The sequence below is a fragment of the Euwallacea similis genome, chromosome 5 (assembly GCF_039881205.1).
Source record: "Euwallacea similis isolate ESF13 chromosome 5, ESF131.1, whole genome shotgun sequence".
NCBI lineage: Eukaryota > Metazoa > Arthropoda > Insecta > Coleoptera > Curculionidae > Euwallacea > Euwallacea similis.
Genome location: NC_089613.1, coordinates 2,205,470 through 2,224,031, shown reverse-complemented (window position 1 = coordinate 2,224,031; position 18,562 = coordinate 2,205,470). Strand labels below are relative to the sequence as shown.

Genomic DNA, 18,562 nt, shown 5'->3' with positions numbered 1-18,562 from the left:
GTTAATTCAGAAAGAAAAAAACTTGTAAAAACAAAGCAAATGTGATCATATATTGTAATAAAAATTACGAAAAAATTATAATTAAAACATACAACAATCTCTTCACTTACTCAAAACTAAAATACACTTTAAGTAAACAATAAATTTATAAGGAGCTTTACCACAGAAATGGGAATATTTTTCTTATAACTACCACTTTCATGAACTTGTCACTCAAATTCAGCCACCAAAACCATCATTCCCACACCAAGCAACATAGAAAAAATTTGTAGAATTGTTTGTTTGAAAGTAGGATTCTCTTCATCCAACAATTCTGGTATCACAGACACTAAGGCAATATAAATGAATCCGCCTGCAGTAAAGGGAAGAATCCAGGCGGCTGCCAAAACACCTGCACTATTTTGCGCAAGCAAGGAAATTGCTGTTCCTGAAATAAATATGAATTTGGTTTAAGTGTTATTAAAAGTACCTAACATACAATTTACAAACTCCAGTAAAACCAATTAAAATATTCACATCATGTTTAAATCAATTTTACCTGCAAGGGCTCCTAAGGCCGTTGTCAATTGGAGCAACATGGCATTTTTCCGGGATACTCCACTTTGCAGCAAAATTGCGTAATCACCAATTTCATGCGGTACCTCATGTAACAAGATAGTGATCGTTGTCACAATCCCCACAGTGTTGCCGGCGAGGTACGAGGAACCTATTGCCAGACCATCTGTGAAATTGTGACTAAAGTCTGCTGCTAAATTGAGGTACCCTGCCACTTTTATGTCTTCCTGGGGTTTCTCTTCGACAGCTACCGAGGAAACTTTTAAAATGTAAAATTAGAATATTACTAACCATTACCTTTAGATGAGGTCTTCTCATCTTTGTCCCTGCTCTTGTCCTTTTTGTTAGTAGAATCTTTTTTCTCAGTTGCCTTCGGTTTACTTGTGGTATGACTGTGACCATGACCATGCCGTCCTTTAATAATCCTCACCCCTTTTTCAACCACCAAAAATGCCACAATGCCAGCAAGAACCCAAAGTCCCACCTAGTAACAACACATAGCCAATAATGCTCCATGAGTGAATCTTTTTGTAATTTGTGAACATACATCAGAACTATTAAACAATAAGACAGAGATGGAGCCAGTTATTGACTGTTTAATTTAAAAGTATTTTTAAATACACTACTTTTATGATGCAAATTGTTTCCTAACCATGCAAATTTAAGGGGACATTTCTCAGTCAAAATAAAAAAAAAAACATCCCTATAGTCTAGAATCAAACTAATAACTTGACTTACAGACATATCATGTGTATGCTCTTCTCCCTCTCCTTCTCTATGCACATGGCTATGTCCATGTCCATGAACACCCTCTGCACCTTCAGAACTTTCTACAGCCAAAGCGGCATGTGGTATTAAATGCAAGAAAGCATCTCCAAGGAGTCCACCTGATGCAAAAGCCAGTAAGATTTTCAGTAAAGGGGCATCTTTATCTGCACTATCAAGTGGAACTGAAAAGAAGCATTCAATTATGCAAGTCTAAAAATGGATATGAATAGTACAAATATGTTAAAGATGTTTAATATACTGGGCATTCAGTGACAGAACCAACCAACTTGTGACCAAGATATAATCAGAAAAGTTATTTTGTTTAAGTTTGTAGCAATAGAATGGAATAACACTTTTTTTGATAGGCACCAAACACTGCTCAGGTGTTAGTTTAGACTTCCTCCCAATAATATATGGATGTGGCAGATTTTCAATCCATGAAAGATGCATTTAAACTTCTATTTTTGGGATATTGTACAGCCCTTTGATTGTTTATGGTTGGCAAGCTCAGATGTAATAGTGATGTAAATAGCATATGTGAAAGAATATATTTAACAGAAAAAACCTTTATATGAATACAAGTATTTCTCTTAGCTGCATCTATCAACCTTCTTGTTTGAAAACTTGCTGTTCTCTATTCTGAATTTTCTTGAGTTTGTATACTGTCCATTTTTCACTTCTTACAATAAATACCAAATTCATAATGCATAATTTAAATAAGAGAATGAGACCCATCAAATTAATGTAACATTTTGAAATATATGCTACTTGAACATACTATCAAATGTTTGAAATGTTGTTTTGCTCATATGGTAGCACATGTATTATATTTAACTCCATATCTATATTAGTCAACCTAGGTAGTATAAGGACCCTAAAGACTAAAATAGTAGAGTTTGTTAACAGCTTAATATTTTGAATAATAATCGCTCCCTCCATGGGGACATAATTAATGTATTCCTAAGTGTCAACTTGTAACGCTAAGTATTTGGGTTAAAACATGCAAATAGTCAACATTTATTACCTTTTGTACATAACTTTTTGTGTAATAATTTATTTATTATTTTAATTATAATACCTACAATTATTTTATCAAATAATATTGTACCTTACCCAGAAACAAAATAAAAAATGGGGCAGCACTGATTATTAATGTGGATCCCATTGCATACAGCCACAATTCGTTGGTATCCCAAACTGGGCCCTGACCCTTGCCTGCAGTTTTGGCATTATCCTGAGATATTTTTTTTGCTGCCTCGTTCGCAGCTTTAGAATATTTAAATGCTGGATTTGGGTCTACATGATCGTGTTCTTCGTGATGATGGTGCCCATTTGAGCCATGACTATGCCCCTGTTGACACGAAACTAGACTCACTAGAAAGACTATAACTAAAGTACAAAAAGGAATATTTTTAAAAAGTATCATTTTAAGTTATCACTTTCAAATTCCGCTTTTTTTTACAGTAAATGGGTAATTTTATATTATTTTGATAACGAAAGAGGTTATATTTTCTTTTACAGAATCAATCGGCTCGTTTGCGATGTCACAATAGATATGTCAATATCTACGGTTATTGAGGTAAATATAATTGAACTAGATTACAAGAAAAAATTGCGTATTTCCCCTTCAAATCTGAAAGATAATAAAAATGAAAAATCTTAATTTTACATAAACTAAAGACTATGAAGCAATAAGACAATGAGTAGTTAGAAACTAATATTGTCAGAAACACGATATTTAATATACATATATGTACATATTTTATTTTCATTTTTAAATATTTGGATATGTAAAAATAAATAAAATCAAGGCTAGTGCTGATAGACTAGGACACTAATTGGTAAATATATGTCTATGCCTATTCTAAAGTATCTATCCTAAAAATATTTGGATACCACTTCATTTTACATGATTTTAATATCTACATTATCTACTAGAAGTACATTATCTACCAGAAGGTTTAGTACAATTTAATGAGCAAATCATATAATGACGTCATTTTTTACCCTGGTTGCTACATGATAAAACAAAAATTTGACATTGACACTCATCGAATTAACCAAAAAAGTTTTGTTGTGAAAGTTTTTTGCAAATTCATCTCGTACCAGTTCAAATAAAATCATGGTTTTAGTTGAAAACGACGTCGAAATGAAGAACGCCGATAGTCCGCCAGGTCCCGAAGCTGGGGATAGTAAGAAGGACGCAGATTTGCAGAATTTGCAAGAGATCCGGGAACATGCCAGACAAATTGAGAAAGCAGTTTCCAACAAAGAAAATCGGTTTATTCTACGAGTTTTAAGGTAATAACTGCCATTTATTGCTTCTACAATGGTACTCAATATGTACAGGAAAGATTTTACCCAATATGATACTCTGTCCTAAAATTATATGCACCATAAGTATTTCACATGACTTTCCAAAAGTTGACTTGATCGCCAGTAAACTCTGAGATATTCATTTGGTCCAAATTTAAAATGTACAAAGCTATGAAACTTAGTGTTACTTGCGTCTCTATAATTACAAAATTCTATATTTATATTCTGAAGCAAATATCTGTCTTGTTTTGTTATGAAAATAAGGCATATATACCTTGTTCCCCCAAATGCTTTATTTGTCAACAAACTACCTACATACATATCATTTTCATTAATTAAAAACATGAAACATGGGTGGCAGTGCTAGTAATTACAGCAGTGCTAGCTGGTGCTAGTAATTACTTAATTTTAAAAATCTACGTAATTTCTGGAGCCACTGCTGCTTGATTTCAGTCAACTTTGGAATGCCAGGGTTACCAGATACTTATACCCATGAAGTGAATAGTAATTAGAGAAATAAGAATTTTGTAATTAAAAATTGAGTTGCAAATCAATCTTAAATGAAAAGTTCGTAGAAAACTAATGTACTAAATTTTTTAGCCGAAAGCAAATTTATTGAAAATCAAAAGCAATACTTAAATCATACCCCAAGCCATATTTCAAAACAAGTAATTACATTGATAATTAGTCTAAAATTCTTGATGAAATATATCTAGCTATAGGAAAGGAAAAGTTATAAGAATGTAAAAGTAAATATGTACAAAAAAAAGAATTTTATAGGCTGGAGTCTGTATAAGATTCAGCTCCTGGTCATGAAGAGCATGTCACAATTCTATATATATTCCAAACATGCCATTTTGTTTAAGGACTACATTCAAAGTAATATGGTGCTGCTACACCAAGCAGTAACCCAATATATTCCATTTCTCTCAATTATGTTTTACTTTAGATGTTTACCAAACACCCGAAGAAAAGTGAATGGAGTGGTCTTACGCAGTCTCATAAACCAAGTATATCCAGCCTCTGAAAGAGAACCTCTCCTGACATTTGTGGAAGAAGCAACCAGTGAAATAGATAGCGCACAAAGCCGAACACGTTCGGCTACAAAAAGTCCAGTGCCTGAAGTTGATGCCTACATCCATTTACTTATTGTTGTAAGATTGATTGACACCAACAAACTGGAGGAGGCAGTGCGATGCTCACAAGCACTGATGACTAAAATTACCAGTCAAAATCGCAGGACGATTGACTTGATTGCTGCAAAATGTTACTTTTATCATTCAAGAGTGGCAGAATTAACCGATAAGTCAGTTTAGCGTTGTTAACCAGAATAATATCAATTTTGGAACAAAAAATTTTTTCAGATTGGATAAAATTCGCTCATTCCTCCATGCTCGTCTACGTACAGCTACCCTTCGCAACGATTTTGAAGGACAGGCAGTCTTAATCAACTGTCTTTTAAGGAATTACCTTCATTATTCCCTGTATGATCAAGCTGATAAGTTGGTATCCAAATGCGTGTTTCCAGAGACGGCGAGCAACAATGAATGGGCCAGATTTCTGTACTATCTGGGTCGAATCAAGGCTGCTCGATTGGAATATAGTGTTGCCTACAAACACTTAGTGCAAGCTATGAGGAAGGCTCCTCAAAATACTGCCGTTGGATTCAGACAAACTGTTCAGAAGCTGTTGGTGGTGGTAGAATTGTTGTTGGGGGACATTCCTGAGAGGCAGATATTTAGGTAACATATTTTAAGATTTGATTTGCACATTTATTGGTTTTACTTTTAAGTTAGTATGGTTTAAATGAAAATGGTAAATTTTCTATTTCCTTTACGGATTAATTCGATGAACTATTTGTTGCGCATTGGATTGATGTGTAGAATTAATAAGACGACTTTTAAAGCTAGATAATTTAATTTTTAACAATAGTGAGATTTTTAATAATTATAAATGTCTATTTAGTATATTTTGAAAATGTGTTCCATTTTCTTTCATATACAGCGTTATTCTTCTCTAAAACCACCATGTTAGGTCATATGTATGTCCCAATTTTTTCAATTTTTCAAAACACCCTAACGCAAAATGTACATTGTCTTCAGACAAGCTTCAATGCGTCACTCCTTGGGCCCTTACTTCCAACTAACTCAGGCCGTTCGCATGGGAAATCTCCATAGATTCGGCGAAGTCCTGGAGAATTTCGGGCCCCAATTCAGATTAGACCACACCTATACTCTAATTCTGCGTTTGCGACATAACGTAATTAAAACCGCGATTAGGAGTATCGGGTTATCTTATTCGAGAATTTCTCCTCAAGACATTGCTAAGAAATTAGGACTGGATTCTGCCGAAGACGCCGAGTTTATTGTCGCCAAAGCTATAAGGGATGGGGTCATTGAGGCCACATTAGATCCTGAAGGAGGTAAATGTTTTATTCTTGAAAGCATGACTTTTCTGGCTTATTGTTTGAATTTGTATATAATATTGTATGAATTTATACCCTAAATTGTGTTTCCCTCCATTTTACTTTCTATAGGATACATGAGAAGTAAGGAAAGTACCGATATTTACTGCACCAAGGAACCTCAAATGGCATTCCATCAGAGAATATCATTTTGCTTGGACTTGCATAATCAGAGCGTGAAAGCTATGAGGTAATACATATACCTATTCAACGTATATAACATCTATGTAATAAATGCAAATTATCTTCTTTAGATACCCTCCAAAAGCCTACGGAAAAGAACTTGAAAGCGCCGAAGAACGGAGAGAAAGAGAAGCTCAGGATCTTGAATTAGCTAAAGAAATGGCAGAGGAAGACGACGATGGTTTCCCGTAGATGTTAATTTTAGTGATTTAATACGCCGAGTTATGTAAGAATTTTAACATTTAATTTTTCTTTAAATTATCTATGAGTACTATATTTAATCTGAATAAAGTTTTTGCTTGAATAAATTATTATATATGGTCAATAAAAATATAATTTCGATGACAGTGTCCTCAACCCACTACATTTTAATCAAAAGCCTTTATTGGTTTAAAAAAAAAACAGAACATGAAAACGAAGCATTTCTGGCCTCATATTCAAATTTACTTTTTCTTTACATCACTGCCAGGAATGATCTACCCTATGCTTTTATCACTGGAATTTTAAATAATCGTGTATACATACAATTGGCACCTAGTCTCAAATTGTTATTGATTTACCCACAAGCACCTAAAAAAACATTTGACGACAGTTTCAAGATGTCCACAGGCATCATTATCGGGTACTACACGACGGATTTTTATTTGTTATAACATGATAGTTATGAATATAAGTAAGGAAGGTAAAATTTTATGAGACGGCTCGATTTATAGCCGAGCGAGCGTACATGCGAGTCCTTAAATGGATGAGTTGAATAAAACTTCACTACGTATGCATTATATATAATGTTTTAAATTCGATTTTACAGGATTTAAGAGTTAAAAGTATAATGGCTAAAAAAAGAATTGCTGTTTTGTCAATTTCAATTAACCCGGTTTCATATGCATAGACCGACATAGGGCAGTTCACGTTGGATGTTCATCGAGACATGTGCGGTTCACAATTATTTCTTTTTCATAAATGTTTCTCTTGCTATTGTGGTGGCAGAAAATAAAACATACTTTGTTAGAAAACATTTTATTAATCTCAATTTTTAAGTTAAACCTTCAGTCATACTGATTGTATTATAAATATATCAATATTCAAATATTAACTTTCAAAGTATCCTAAGTCATTATTTACAGTAGAACCTTGATAATGTACAGAGACAGGTCTTAGGATCCAATTTTCCCGAAGTGTACGCAACATCATCGCCCGCCAATGAGCACTTCAATATTGCTTTCAGTGTATGCGTCTCATTTCATACGAAAATAGAGAGATTATGGCGCACAAAGAGGAGTATTCGGATTATCACAAAAAAGCGAGTTTTTATTTACAAAAATATCGTATTTTCCCACTTGGCAGGCGAATCCGACCCTAAGCAAAATTGGGAAATTTTGTTCATAAGGCTGTTCTATCAATTCTGCACGCGTTGTCAAGTACAATGATTCAATCTGCTCAGATGTAAACAAAAGTGATAAAAAAGCCTTTGTGAGGTAAAACTTAAGATGGTAGATGGTGCGACATTAATGATACATAAAAAAGTAACAAAATCACAACGAAGCAACAAAATAAATAAATCAAAATATATATGGCAATTTGATTGGTCAACTGTACCCAAAAAAATCGTACATGGTGTTAAATAGGGGCTTTAATCAGGGTGCTGGCAAAGCGTGAAAATACTACATCGAAGATAACAAAGCGTGGGTATTGAACTTGTGAAGTGCATTATAAGCTTGTCATTTGGACTAACATATTTACTGGATGAAACGGAACAATAATATAATAAACGTGTATCGGTGGGTTCGTTAAATATTTGTAACTTAATGGTGCCAAAAATATTTTTGTCGAGTCCATGTGAATTAGCTTTTCTGACAAGCAACAGAAATTTACGTTAAATCTAATTAACTATTTTAAAAAAGAAACAGATCCAAATAATATTTTGTCTGCAGCTGCAGTGTGCGAAGTAAATATTTACTTATCTACTTATTATTTGTAAAAAATTAAATCACAGGACATTTTAAATGATAAAGATGTATTTTTTGTTCTTAAAGCATCCAATCATCAATCACTTTTTACTATTATTTTAATACATGAACATATTATGTCGCATATTACAGGTAGCTATATGTATTAAAGCTTGGATAGCTTGAAATGCCCAAGCCCTAAGCTTTCTTTGCAGAAATTAGATGTAATCATTTAAATTATAAACATTTAATAACTGAGTTAATAGGATGAGTTAGTACTTAAATCGAACAATGCAACTACAGGTAAAGGAGGTCGTGCTACATCTTTTTCTTTATTAAAATAATTAATTCGTTTTAAAATAAGCTTTTGCTCCTTTTTAGAAAACCTAGCTCCCATTTTAAATATGATATTAATAAAATGGTAAATTGGCAAAGAGTGGACATCACAAAAAATAGCTTTGATATTGTTAAGTTACAGGTATTTTCCCCGGGACATACGTTTATATTATTTTTGCATTTCGTCTAGTAAATATTAGTAGTATATGTTAGTGAGAACGACAAACTTATGACACGAACCCTCAAATTCAATACTCAGACTATACCCAGCTAACTTTGTTTATTATACAGGGCATTCACGAAAAGGAGGAAGTCGAAAAGCTGAGGTGGAAAAAAGAGAACAATAAGAAAGAACTTGCTAAAATACCACAAACAACCCTGTTTTAATTGAATAAAAAATCAAAACATCAAATAAAAAGACAAAAAAAATTGTTAAAAGGCTTCTTGTACACTGTAGTATAATATAATCGTTTTCACTGTTGCTACTATAACATATAAATAATTGGCAGTTGTTCTGAATTGAGTAGTTGTGCGAAATCGAGATTCTGTAGCAAAGCAATAAAATTAAATAATACACCAGGTATCAGTTGTATTATCTGTTAAAGCTGCTTATTTCTGTTGACTGCTTATTAAACATAACAATACACTGGGTACAACTATTAATAATTCTCCTGATTTTTGATTTGACTTAAACTTTTGTGTAATAAATGTGGTCCAACATTGCCGCACCCTTAAACAAAATACAACATGCGAATACTTGACACGGACCCTTAATAACAAATTTGTTTTTGCATAATAAGGCGTTAATTATTATTATAATTTACTCGCGACCAAAATACTTAAACGTAAATTAAACCGTAATACGGACTAAATTGAAACTATACGAACAGTTGGGCACACATACAAAACAGATTTAACTCCCCAATCACAGCAACAATAAAAATCGGTTTTTTACCCTATAGTAAAAGGGAGTTTTTGGTAAAATCCGTTTTTGCTGCCAACCTTTAGGTGAGAGATGCTGATTTTTTTGTATATGGAGTGCTATGACAAGTCTCACCGTTGGAATTTCAGTTATCTTAATAGGTACGAAATCCTTAACAAACATTTTTAAAGGTCTATTTCAATTGTTTTTTAAGAGCGTTGTGCCATTGCAACATGTTTCCCAGATATGAAGTGCGATTTTTTTTATTTCTTAAAGCCTTCATATTCGATGTTTCCGTATTTCGATAACCTTATTCTTTCCAAGTTTATTGATATGACACATATCATAGTTAAATTGCACAACTTTACTCCAAATTAGCCGAACTCGTATTTCTTAAGATAATTGAGATCTAAATGATGGGACGCGTAAAGCAGGCACCCCATATACTACTCAACAATTATTGTCAAGACGATTTTAAATAAATAAAAACAATAAAAAAGACGATATTGAATAGCCTTGAAACTTGTACCTAAAATTGTAAGTAATAAAAAATATAAATTACAAAAAGGGTATTAAAATAAAATTTCGATGTTATTAATCTATTTGTCTTTACCATGTTCGGCATTTTTAATAGAATTCAGTACTGAGTATTGAATATAATGCGAGTCGCAGATGTGCTAAATGTGCAAAACATGGCAAAAACGTTTTCTACTTCTAGAATAAATTTCATTACATTTAATATACAGGGTATCCAACTTACATTTTAATATACACTGTGTCGAATTTGAGTATTCTCACCAGTACGGTCACATGGTTATCTTTCCAATTGTCACTATTTTATTATGACGTATTAGACAGATGCAGATAGTTTTCACCGGCCATATTGCCGTACGAAGTGCACACTGGCACGGATGTCCCTGACCTGTTGACCGTAATCAGAATCACATGCGAAAGGAAAAGTTTAATATGTTTCAGTTGTCAAAACAAAATTGTTAATTCCTTTCGACATTAGCGGCACCTCCGCAAAAATGAAAGCATTCTTTAGAACCCTCTGTAATTACACATAAAATTTGAAATGAAGCTCTATAGATATATCTAATAATGTTGATCACCCTGTATACCACAATTAAGTACTTACACGAAATATTTTAGAGCTCCTCGTATTCGTCTATGACTCATGTTACTCAACACAAAACAGAATCTTTACAATAAAAAAAAATTGAATTTCGCTTTTTGAAGAAATGTAAGACAAATACCAATGGGAACATGGATACTTTTCTTTTATAATTCTCTTGTAATGTACGATAAACCGTAACCATAATCTCGAATTTTTCTACAAACAAAACCCGAAGTTATGATTAATTTCACCAGGCTATCCGAAAAATCAGCCTCTCGTCACCTCTCTGCCCTCTTAATTTCAGGCCTCAGATCGAGAACTCCCGTTCTCGAGAACTTCTGCTCACTTTTCGCTTAAAAGTATTTATAACTTTAAATCTTCGTAAAAATAGTCTCTCACTTCCCAATTAGGACCTAATTTACGCCGAACGACGGGTAAATTTCAGTGTTCGTCTATGGATGTGCCCGGGGATCACTTCTCGGTGTCCGAGGTGCCTGGACTAAAGTCGACGCTGAAATAAGTTTGTCGCATATGGGGGTAAATGAAGATGGGTGATAAGCAATTATAATATAACCAATAATTATACGTTATATTATGATGTGTGTGCTATATGGAATTTCATCCTGCAGTAGCCATTGTTGATTTATACAAATATTCCCAATTTTTCCTACATATATAATGATGCCGTAAATACCCCCCCCCCCCCCCCCCCCCATACAGATACTTTATACGTACGGCGGATACAACTACTACATGCTAAAAGATATTAGCCTTGATTCTAATTTACCCCAAGAACATAGTGAATAGTACTTAATTAAAGGACTAGAACTTGAGGCTTCTTTTTGCTGAATATAGCGAAAAGAAACGATTATGTATTCATACCCTACAGTTGCACTGCCCATAACTAGTAATTGGTATTAAAAAAGTCTACGCTTACCTTACCTATATGTATTTTTCTGCGTAATATCATCGATGTTCTGCTGCGGACATTCCTGTCCCAAGTGGTTTGATGCGCCACAATTGTAACACCCCAGGGGATGGTTCCTGGGAGGTACGGGAGCCGCCGGGGGATGTTGAAGATTGGGAGGATAACTGGAATACAGTACGGAGACATAAGCGGGAGTGGTAAAGACGGTGTGATAGGAAGGAGCGGCGGAATCGGGGCCCGAGGGTTGCGTCCCCTGAAAGGGCGCTTGGTTCGGAGCGAACTGTCCGAAGACCGTGGTAACTGGCGGCCGATACCCGGGATTGTTGAAATACCTGAAACCGATTCGACAGTTTCCATAGAATTTAGTAGTTTCCTACTTCCAACTCTATAATAACCATTTACATTTTAAAGAATAGACCACCTATCATTTTGCTATTAAAATTGCTATAATAGATGCAATAACTGAAACGAAACCCTTGACCTGATCGTTTCGCACAGTTGATTGCGGCGTTGCCACGAGTACGTAAAATATCTCCAATCCAAGGAAATACTAGTTTCTTTATTTTTCTTATGAAAATAAAGCTGAAAACTTCACTGTATTATTTTAAAGCTCAATTAAATTTACAGAAAGCGTTTAACAATCTGTTTTGATGGAAACGACTATTGGCTGAAAATGTTTAATTATAAATAAGAACCTCGCACTTATTGAAAAATATCTATCCCTTTTTGATCTGTCATGAGAAACAACTCGATTTTCAAACTGAATAGATTACGCTTTTTGCTTCAATTATACTTTCTACCATATTTATATAACGAGTTAGCAAGTGCATAGTTTTATATAACCGTTACTGTTACTGAATCCACTTATTATTTCTGAAATTAAGGTATTTACTTTTACTTCACAACTAAACTGCGCCGGAACTTCAAAACCCACAAAAGGAAATTGTATTTATATTTGAAGTTATATCTCTGAAAACAAAGAGAATTGGCTTATTATGAAATCTGAAAGTAGAATATTAGTAAAACCCACAGTTATAAAACACACAGTGGTAAAGAAAGCAATACCCTTTCATCATAATTGCGTTGATGAAGTAAAGGTGTTGATAAAGTTTGACGAAAAGATTTTATTACCTTCTCAGTGAATTTTTTGTCACTGGGAAAAGATACAAAAATTAAAGCTTACCTATGGCCCATTGGTGTGAAAGCCGGGAAGGTAAACGCAGGTGGAGGCGGTGACGTCGTGTCCCCGAATGGCGGTAAGAAGTTTGGTAAGCCATTCACCCTGTTCTTCTCTAAAGGAGCGCGATTGGGAGGCGTTGGAGCCAGATTGGAAGGCGTTTCAGGTGGGGTTTGCAACGGACTACTGTAATAGGTCGAGATTCTACAGGGTATTTTTAAAGTCGGGGAATCTATTTTAACAGGCTGTAGAAATCTTGAAAATAAATATTTTTATTTATAAAAAAATACGATAATTGTAAAGTAGGGGAGATAAAGAGTTAAACAAAATACTTTTTTTTATTACGTATGGTATCTCGGTGTTGTCGCAGAACAAGTAATTGGCAATTTTAAATATCAATTATTGTTAATAAGTTAAAGGACATATAAAAAACCATGCTTAGAAGTAAGATTACCTTACATCTAAACACATTTAAAAATTGCATTACAACCTATCCATCAAACTAAAGGAGAACCACTCGAAAATAAATAATAAAGTAGCGATTAGCTCCCTTTTTGTTCGTCTTGTGATTTTCACATGATTCTTCACATCTCTGTCATTTCCTTTGACATAGACAATTATTTTTATAATATTATTTATATTGTATGGTGATGCCATTAGCGAGTGTAGAACAATGAAACACATCTCATTTAAGAAAAAAAGCATTTCTTGTCAAAACTATTCTATAAGACAGACAGGATTGTAACCATAAGTAATTGAGAATAACAGAAACATAGGGGGGGAAAAACCATACAGGCACCGTTCGAATTACAGATGTAGATAGTACATCCAAACCTTTTCACATTTAGATTTAATTACTATTATTTATATTTAATAGTACAAAAATCTGTTAAAATAAATTATCCAAGTGCGAAAACGCCCTGCATAAGGGCTAGTGGCAACAATAAGGGCTTATTTTTCTTTACGGTAAGTGATACAACGAAAAAAAAAGCTGTCCATCTTACCTGCTACTGGACGAATGATAGTGCGAACCTTCGTCCGTTATTGGCTGCATCTGGTCCGCAATTGAAGTTCGCACATTGACGGGAGGAGGAAACATATGTGCTATCCGCAGCCCGTTAATCTGCTTTCCTTCGGGATTGACCAAGGACGAGTTCATCCAAGGATTGATCTTCGGTGGGGGCCCCTTTTGCGGGGATTCCCCTTTTAAAGTGGAGTTCAGCTAGATGAAAACAAACATTTTTAAATTACTTCTCCATCAGTATTAACGCTTTAACGCTTATTGCTTTCTCAGAAAGAAAAAAATATATATTTCTAACATTTATTGGGACTGAAATTTCTACCACATTTTTCATAGACTTTTAAGTTATATTTACTTACTTCGTCATTCTCCGGTTCCGAAGCACATTTTAGTTGATTAAGTATCGGAGAATGTTGATTGGATTGACCCAAAGAAGCAGGTGGAGCTAAAGCGTCTATAGGAACTAGAGTTGACATGCCCGTTGTTCCGGGGCATGCCATAATAAGGGGTGTGGTTATTGCTGCAGGGTGGCCGGGAGGCACTACGCCCGGAGGATTTACTGGAGGCATTGTCGCCTAAACAAACACAGAAAACAGAAAACTTAATATGTGAAGGAAGTTAAGCTAAGTTAAGCATTCAAAAATGGGATCAGTAACAATACTAGTGGAGCAGTTCTATAGATACAGGGCGCAACTTAATATTTTCAAATTTTGTCTTATTCTCCTGATTTCTTCGTCGTAAAATAAAATTGTGTGTATAAACTCGTGAACGCGTGTATGAAACTCACTAATTATTTATTCATTAAAATATTTTTTGTGCAAATAGTATAATTGCGTTAAAAGCTATTACACCTTACCCTCAAATGTTTGTAGTGTATGGGTTTATTAATAAAATAAAAACTAATGTTATGCAAAAATTTCCGTATGACTTATATGGGCTTACCGTTGATGGTGACGAGGTTACCATCGAAAACGTCGGCGGTCTCGAAACGGAACGTGGTGAGCCGCTGCGTGATTGATTCGGCGAACTGACTAGAGGTGACGTTGGAGGAAGTGTTGGCTGAAGTGGTGCTTGGTGAGAAAAAGGCGGTATCTAACAGGAAACAAATTAATGGACCAAATTAAAAAATCCAAAATATTTAGTTATGCTGATACAATATCGCCAGGAATGTGCAATACTGAAATTGTAGTTCTAATTTGTGTTGTTATGAAAGTGAAATTGACGACAAACTTATTTTAAACAAACATCGGGTGCATTTAGAGAACCGCAGGTTTGCAGCGCTTTATTGCAGAGGTTGCATTTCGCTATAGCATTTACTCAATGCTATTAAGTGCATTAGGCTAAAAAGCTGGGATTTTTAATCTTCAAAGCTCACAAGATCAAATTAATAGCTGATGTCAATAAAAATTATCAGACAAAAAATAATCAACGAATTCGAGCTCCAAATGTTACATAATACATTTAACAAAATTTGTAGGAAGCAGAGAAAAAAATCGCTCACGTCAAATTTAGTGTATAATTATGCAAATTTAATGAATATTTTTCATAATGTTAATATGGCCACAGATGCAGCATCACTTCATCTATTTTTGCTGTTTTCTAATAGAATTTAATATTCTTTGATTTCAAAACGACTTTAAAAAGCACATACCTCCGGGGGTGCTCCGCAATTCATTCCAGGCCAGGTCGTCCTAAAATGACCCATGTAATGTGGAGGAAGTCCAGGCGGATGCATGATCGGCACTCCCATTGTAAACGGGATGCTATCATGTGCCTGGAATCACATTGCAAACAGAATAAAGTACAAATTTATAAAAAAGTAAATGTATTAAGAATCGATACGTAGAAAAAAACTTAGAATTTGTAAACATTCATTTGAAACTACACTTATAATTAATATATTGATACGTTTTATTGACATCCAATGAACAATAGTAAGATAAGAATCCATAAATCCTGTATTATTAAAGATATCAAAATGAACAAAAAAAAACAACAAAATATTAAGAAAAAATGTGCCTCAAATGTGATTAATATGGAAAAATCCATAGGAGAGTTCCAAAATTGAAGAAAAAATGTATGTTTGTGTCACCGAGTATGTAATGATAATAGACGTTTGCTAAAAGTAAGAACATGAAGCTTGACGTGTTTCTTAAAGGATGATATTTTTTGGAAGCAATGCAACAATACTCCTTTTTAAAGTAATATATAGGTAGTATTCATACGTATTGTAAAAATGACAAAAATAAATATCTTACCTTTATATTCCTGCAAACATTTGGATATTCAAACCCTGGGGGATACCTATGAGTACAAAACCTACTAGATCTCTCCCGTAGCTCATAGAGCTGAGTGACTATCCGGTTATAAAACTGCTTATGTTCGAAATTAAACGCCGGATGTCGCGAGGCCATCGTGAATAACAACAAAAGTTCAGTTTGTACCACATCGTCCTTCTCCCTACCAACCAACTCTTCGACGTAATCTGTCCTTAAGAACTTTTTCGAATACCAATTGGCTACATTATAGTTCCTAGATTTTAACAGAGACACGTTTAAAAGCATCCGATGCCGAATATTTTCATCGTATAAAGTTTGATTTTTTAAACTGGGGTCTTTTTCCAGTTTGTCCACATCATTGGCGGACAATGCCTGCTGCCTTAGCTCTTGACAACTGTGCTTGCCCGTTTCCTCTACATAGCTGCCCAGGAAGCGCAATTCGAACGGTAGACACATATTTATCAGTTCACATAATATATCTATTCTTTTAAAACTATCCAAGTCCTTAAACCATGTCAATACTTCTTCCTTACACACCATCTCCAGAACACATTGATGTCACATGCAAATTTTCTGAAAAAAATGAAATAATTATTGCCTAATGGTTTACACTTAATAGGAAAAGTAGATTGATTACAGGATTTTGACGCCATGCATATTTTTATAAAAGGCCCAATAAAAAAAATGTTTTTGATAATTTAGAAGAGGTAAAATACCCCTCCTATAGAGATATAAGTTTGTTCCCATTTAACCAACTCTGTATTTTTAATTATTTTTGAGATCCCCTTATTGGGAGTCAAATGTTTGTCCACCTACTTACCTAATGAGCATTGCATTTCTTATCATTTCTACAAACTCTATGCAATACATCGCCATCCTTCTCTATCACTATCCACATCTTAAAACACCTTATATCTATACTTTGATAGTGTAAGTTTATTTTCTGAATTTATAACTATAAAATACTCTCCACTATACCTACTTAGATTCTGATCTTAAGTGTCTTACTAAATATTATAAATCACAGAACAAACACATATTTCTCCTTTTTAATGTTGAATTCGGGATTGAAAACTATCAGACATTCTTGCCTAGTACCATTAATGCTTAAAATCTGATCGTAAAGACAGAACATCTTTAAAATTATTTTGCCGAGGGTTTTCATAACTATGCAGATACAATCGAGGGCTAAACTTAAAATTTAGTTGCTAAATATGGCATATTTCAAGATTTTTGTAATCACGCATCAACGGCATCAGGGCTGGCAAATCTATGAACTTCTATAACATTTAGTAAATACTTGTGTCTGATAACAATCAACTTTCAAAAATTTAGTCCCATCTCTGGTGATTTGGGCAGTTTATTTTGAAATTTGTAAATACAGTGCTAAAATTAAGTTTATTCCAAAAGAGATATTAACTATTTTCGGACTATCAGGTCAAAAACAATCAGAAATTTGCTTAATAAGCAGTGAGGTCTCTTTGTACATATTCCTGTTTCTGAAAATCTGGGATTCATTTTCTGTCCAACCTATTGGAATAGAGCAATTGTTGGCATATGGAACCAACAAAATACGAAAAGAAGCTTATGGTAACTTTACTTGGTCTATCAACTCGAAAAATTACAAGCTCTCACCATTATCAACACAGTATTCAACTCCCCACTCAATTTCTCATTAATTTACATGTGTGTACCTACTCTGAGGTTGCGATAAGCTAAAGAAAATCGGTGACAAGCTGGAATATAAGTCGACAACTGAGATAAACCATGGGATCCCCAAAATACTATCACTAGGTTTTTACAATATGTGACATAACCTAAAAGCCACTTACGTCCCCTGCATTCAGAACCATAATACAATGCAGATGGATTTGGAGCTCATTTGCCAATAATCATAGGAAGTGTCTTCAATCCCGTTGTAAATTAACAACTTTTGTCAGAAAGCTGGAGCTGAGAACTGCTTCCAAAAAGAGACTTGGTTTTGCTTATGTCCACTCCTCACTGACACCGACTTTGAAGGGAACCGAGAACGCTGCTTGATTGACAAAATTCGTATTAATACCTTTGGGTCGAAAGTGAATGGTTTTCCCTAACAACGCGAGCTCTTCCGTTAATCCAGCACAATTTGACAAAAAATCCTGCTGCTGAGGAGCAAAATAGGAAATGTGATGAAGCAGTACAGCACACTCGGATTCAGGACTATCAACATCTGATAAATGGCGGCAAAATGTCCCGATTCAAAATGGGTTAATTGAAACATTGAATTTTTTTCGAAAGTGGAGGACTTTTTTTCGAAAGTGAGGCGTGAAAATTTCCGAAACTCTGTATCTGACTACATAACTTTTTTTAAACTTATTGGCAATTCAATTTGAGCTTACATTTTAAGCCCATGAAGCTAAGTTTGCCAATGGTCAATAAATTAAATTCCTGTGACGAATTTGATGAACTGAATAAATTTGTAATAACTCTCTAGAGCGATTTCTGCCCACACAAATTAAATCTGCAATAAACAGTTTGGAATATTTATTATCGAGTACAATTTACTAGAAA

General features: G+C 34.3%; 3 protein-coding genes across 4 annotated transcripts; 1 reads left to right on the top strand and 2 right to left on the bottom strand.

The window, feature by feature from the left end:
• Positions 1-22: 22 nt before the first annotated feature.
• On the bottom strand, positions 23-2,813 carry Catsup (Catecholamines up). Its single transcript, XM_066390225.1, has 5 exons — positions 2,437-2,813; positions 1,294-1,505; positions 853-1,039; positions 539-802; positions 23-427 (listed from the first exon to the last, which is right to left on the bottom strand). The coding sequence occupies exons 1-5, from the start codon at positions 2,747-2,749 to the stop codon at positions 210-212; spliced, it is 1,194 nt and encodes a 397-aa protein (XP_066246322.1). The 5' UTR covers positions 2,750-2,813; the 3' UTR covers positions 23-209.
• Positions 2,814-3,367: 554 nt separating this feature from the next.
• Rpn3 (regulatory particle non-ATPase 3) lies at positions 3,368-6,594 on the top strand. The gene is made up of 6 exons (XM_066390142.1): positions 3,368-3,624; positions 4,589-4,945; positions 5,004-5,381; positions 5,742-6,061; positions 6,176-6,293; positions 6,358-6,594. Exons 1-6 carry the CDS (start codon positions 3,446-3,448, stop codon positions 6,476-6,478), a joined length of 1,473 nt encoding a protein of 490 aa, XP_066246239.1. The 5' UTR covers positions 3,368-3,445; the 3' UTR covers positions 6,479-6,594.
• A 693-nt stretch (positions 6,595-7,287) lies between these two features.
• LOC136408848 (uncharacterized) lies at positions 7,288-18,344 on the bottom strand. Of its 2 annotated transcripts, none has more exons than XM_066390034.1 (9): positions 17,845-18,344; positions 15,992-16,585; positions 15,385-15,507; positions 14,676-14,825; positions 14,093-14,308; positions 13,717-13,934; positions 12,719-12,898; positions 11,545-11,867; positions 7,288-11,118 (listed from the first exon to the last, which is right to left on the bottom strand). In XM_066390034.1, exons 2-8 carry the CDS (start codon positions 16,550-16,552, stop codon positions 11,546-11,548), a joined length of 1,770 nt encoding a protein of 589 aa, XP_066246131.1. In that variant the 5' UTR covers positions 16,553-16,585; positions 17,845-18,344; the 3' UTR covers positions 7,288-11,118; position 11,545. The 2 variants fall into 2 exon arrangements, with proteins under 2 accessions (XP_066246131.1, XP_066246130.1); XM_066390033.1 differs by having other exon boundaries at positions 11,550-11,867.
• Between the last annotated feature and the right edge of the window lie 218 nt (positions 18,345-18,562).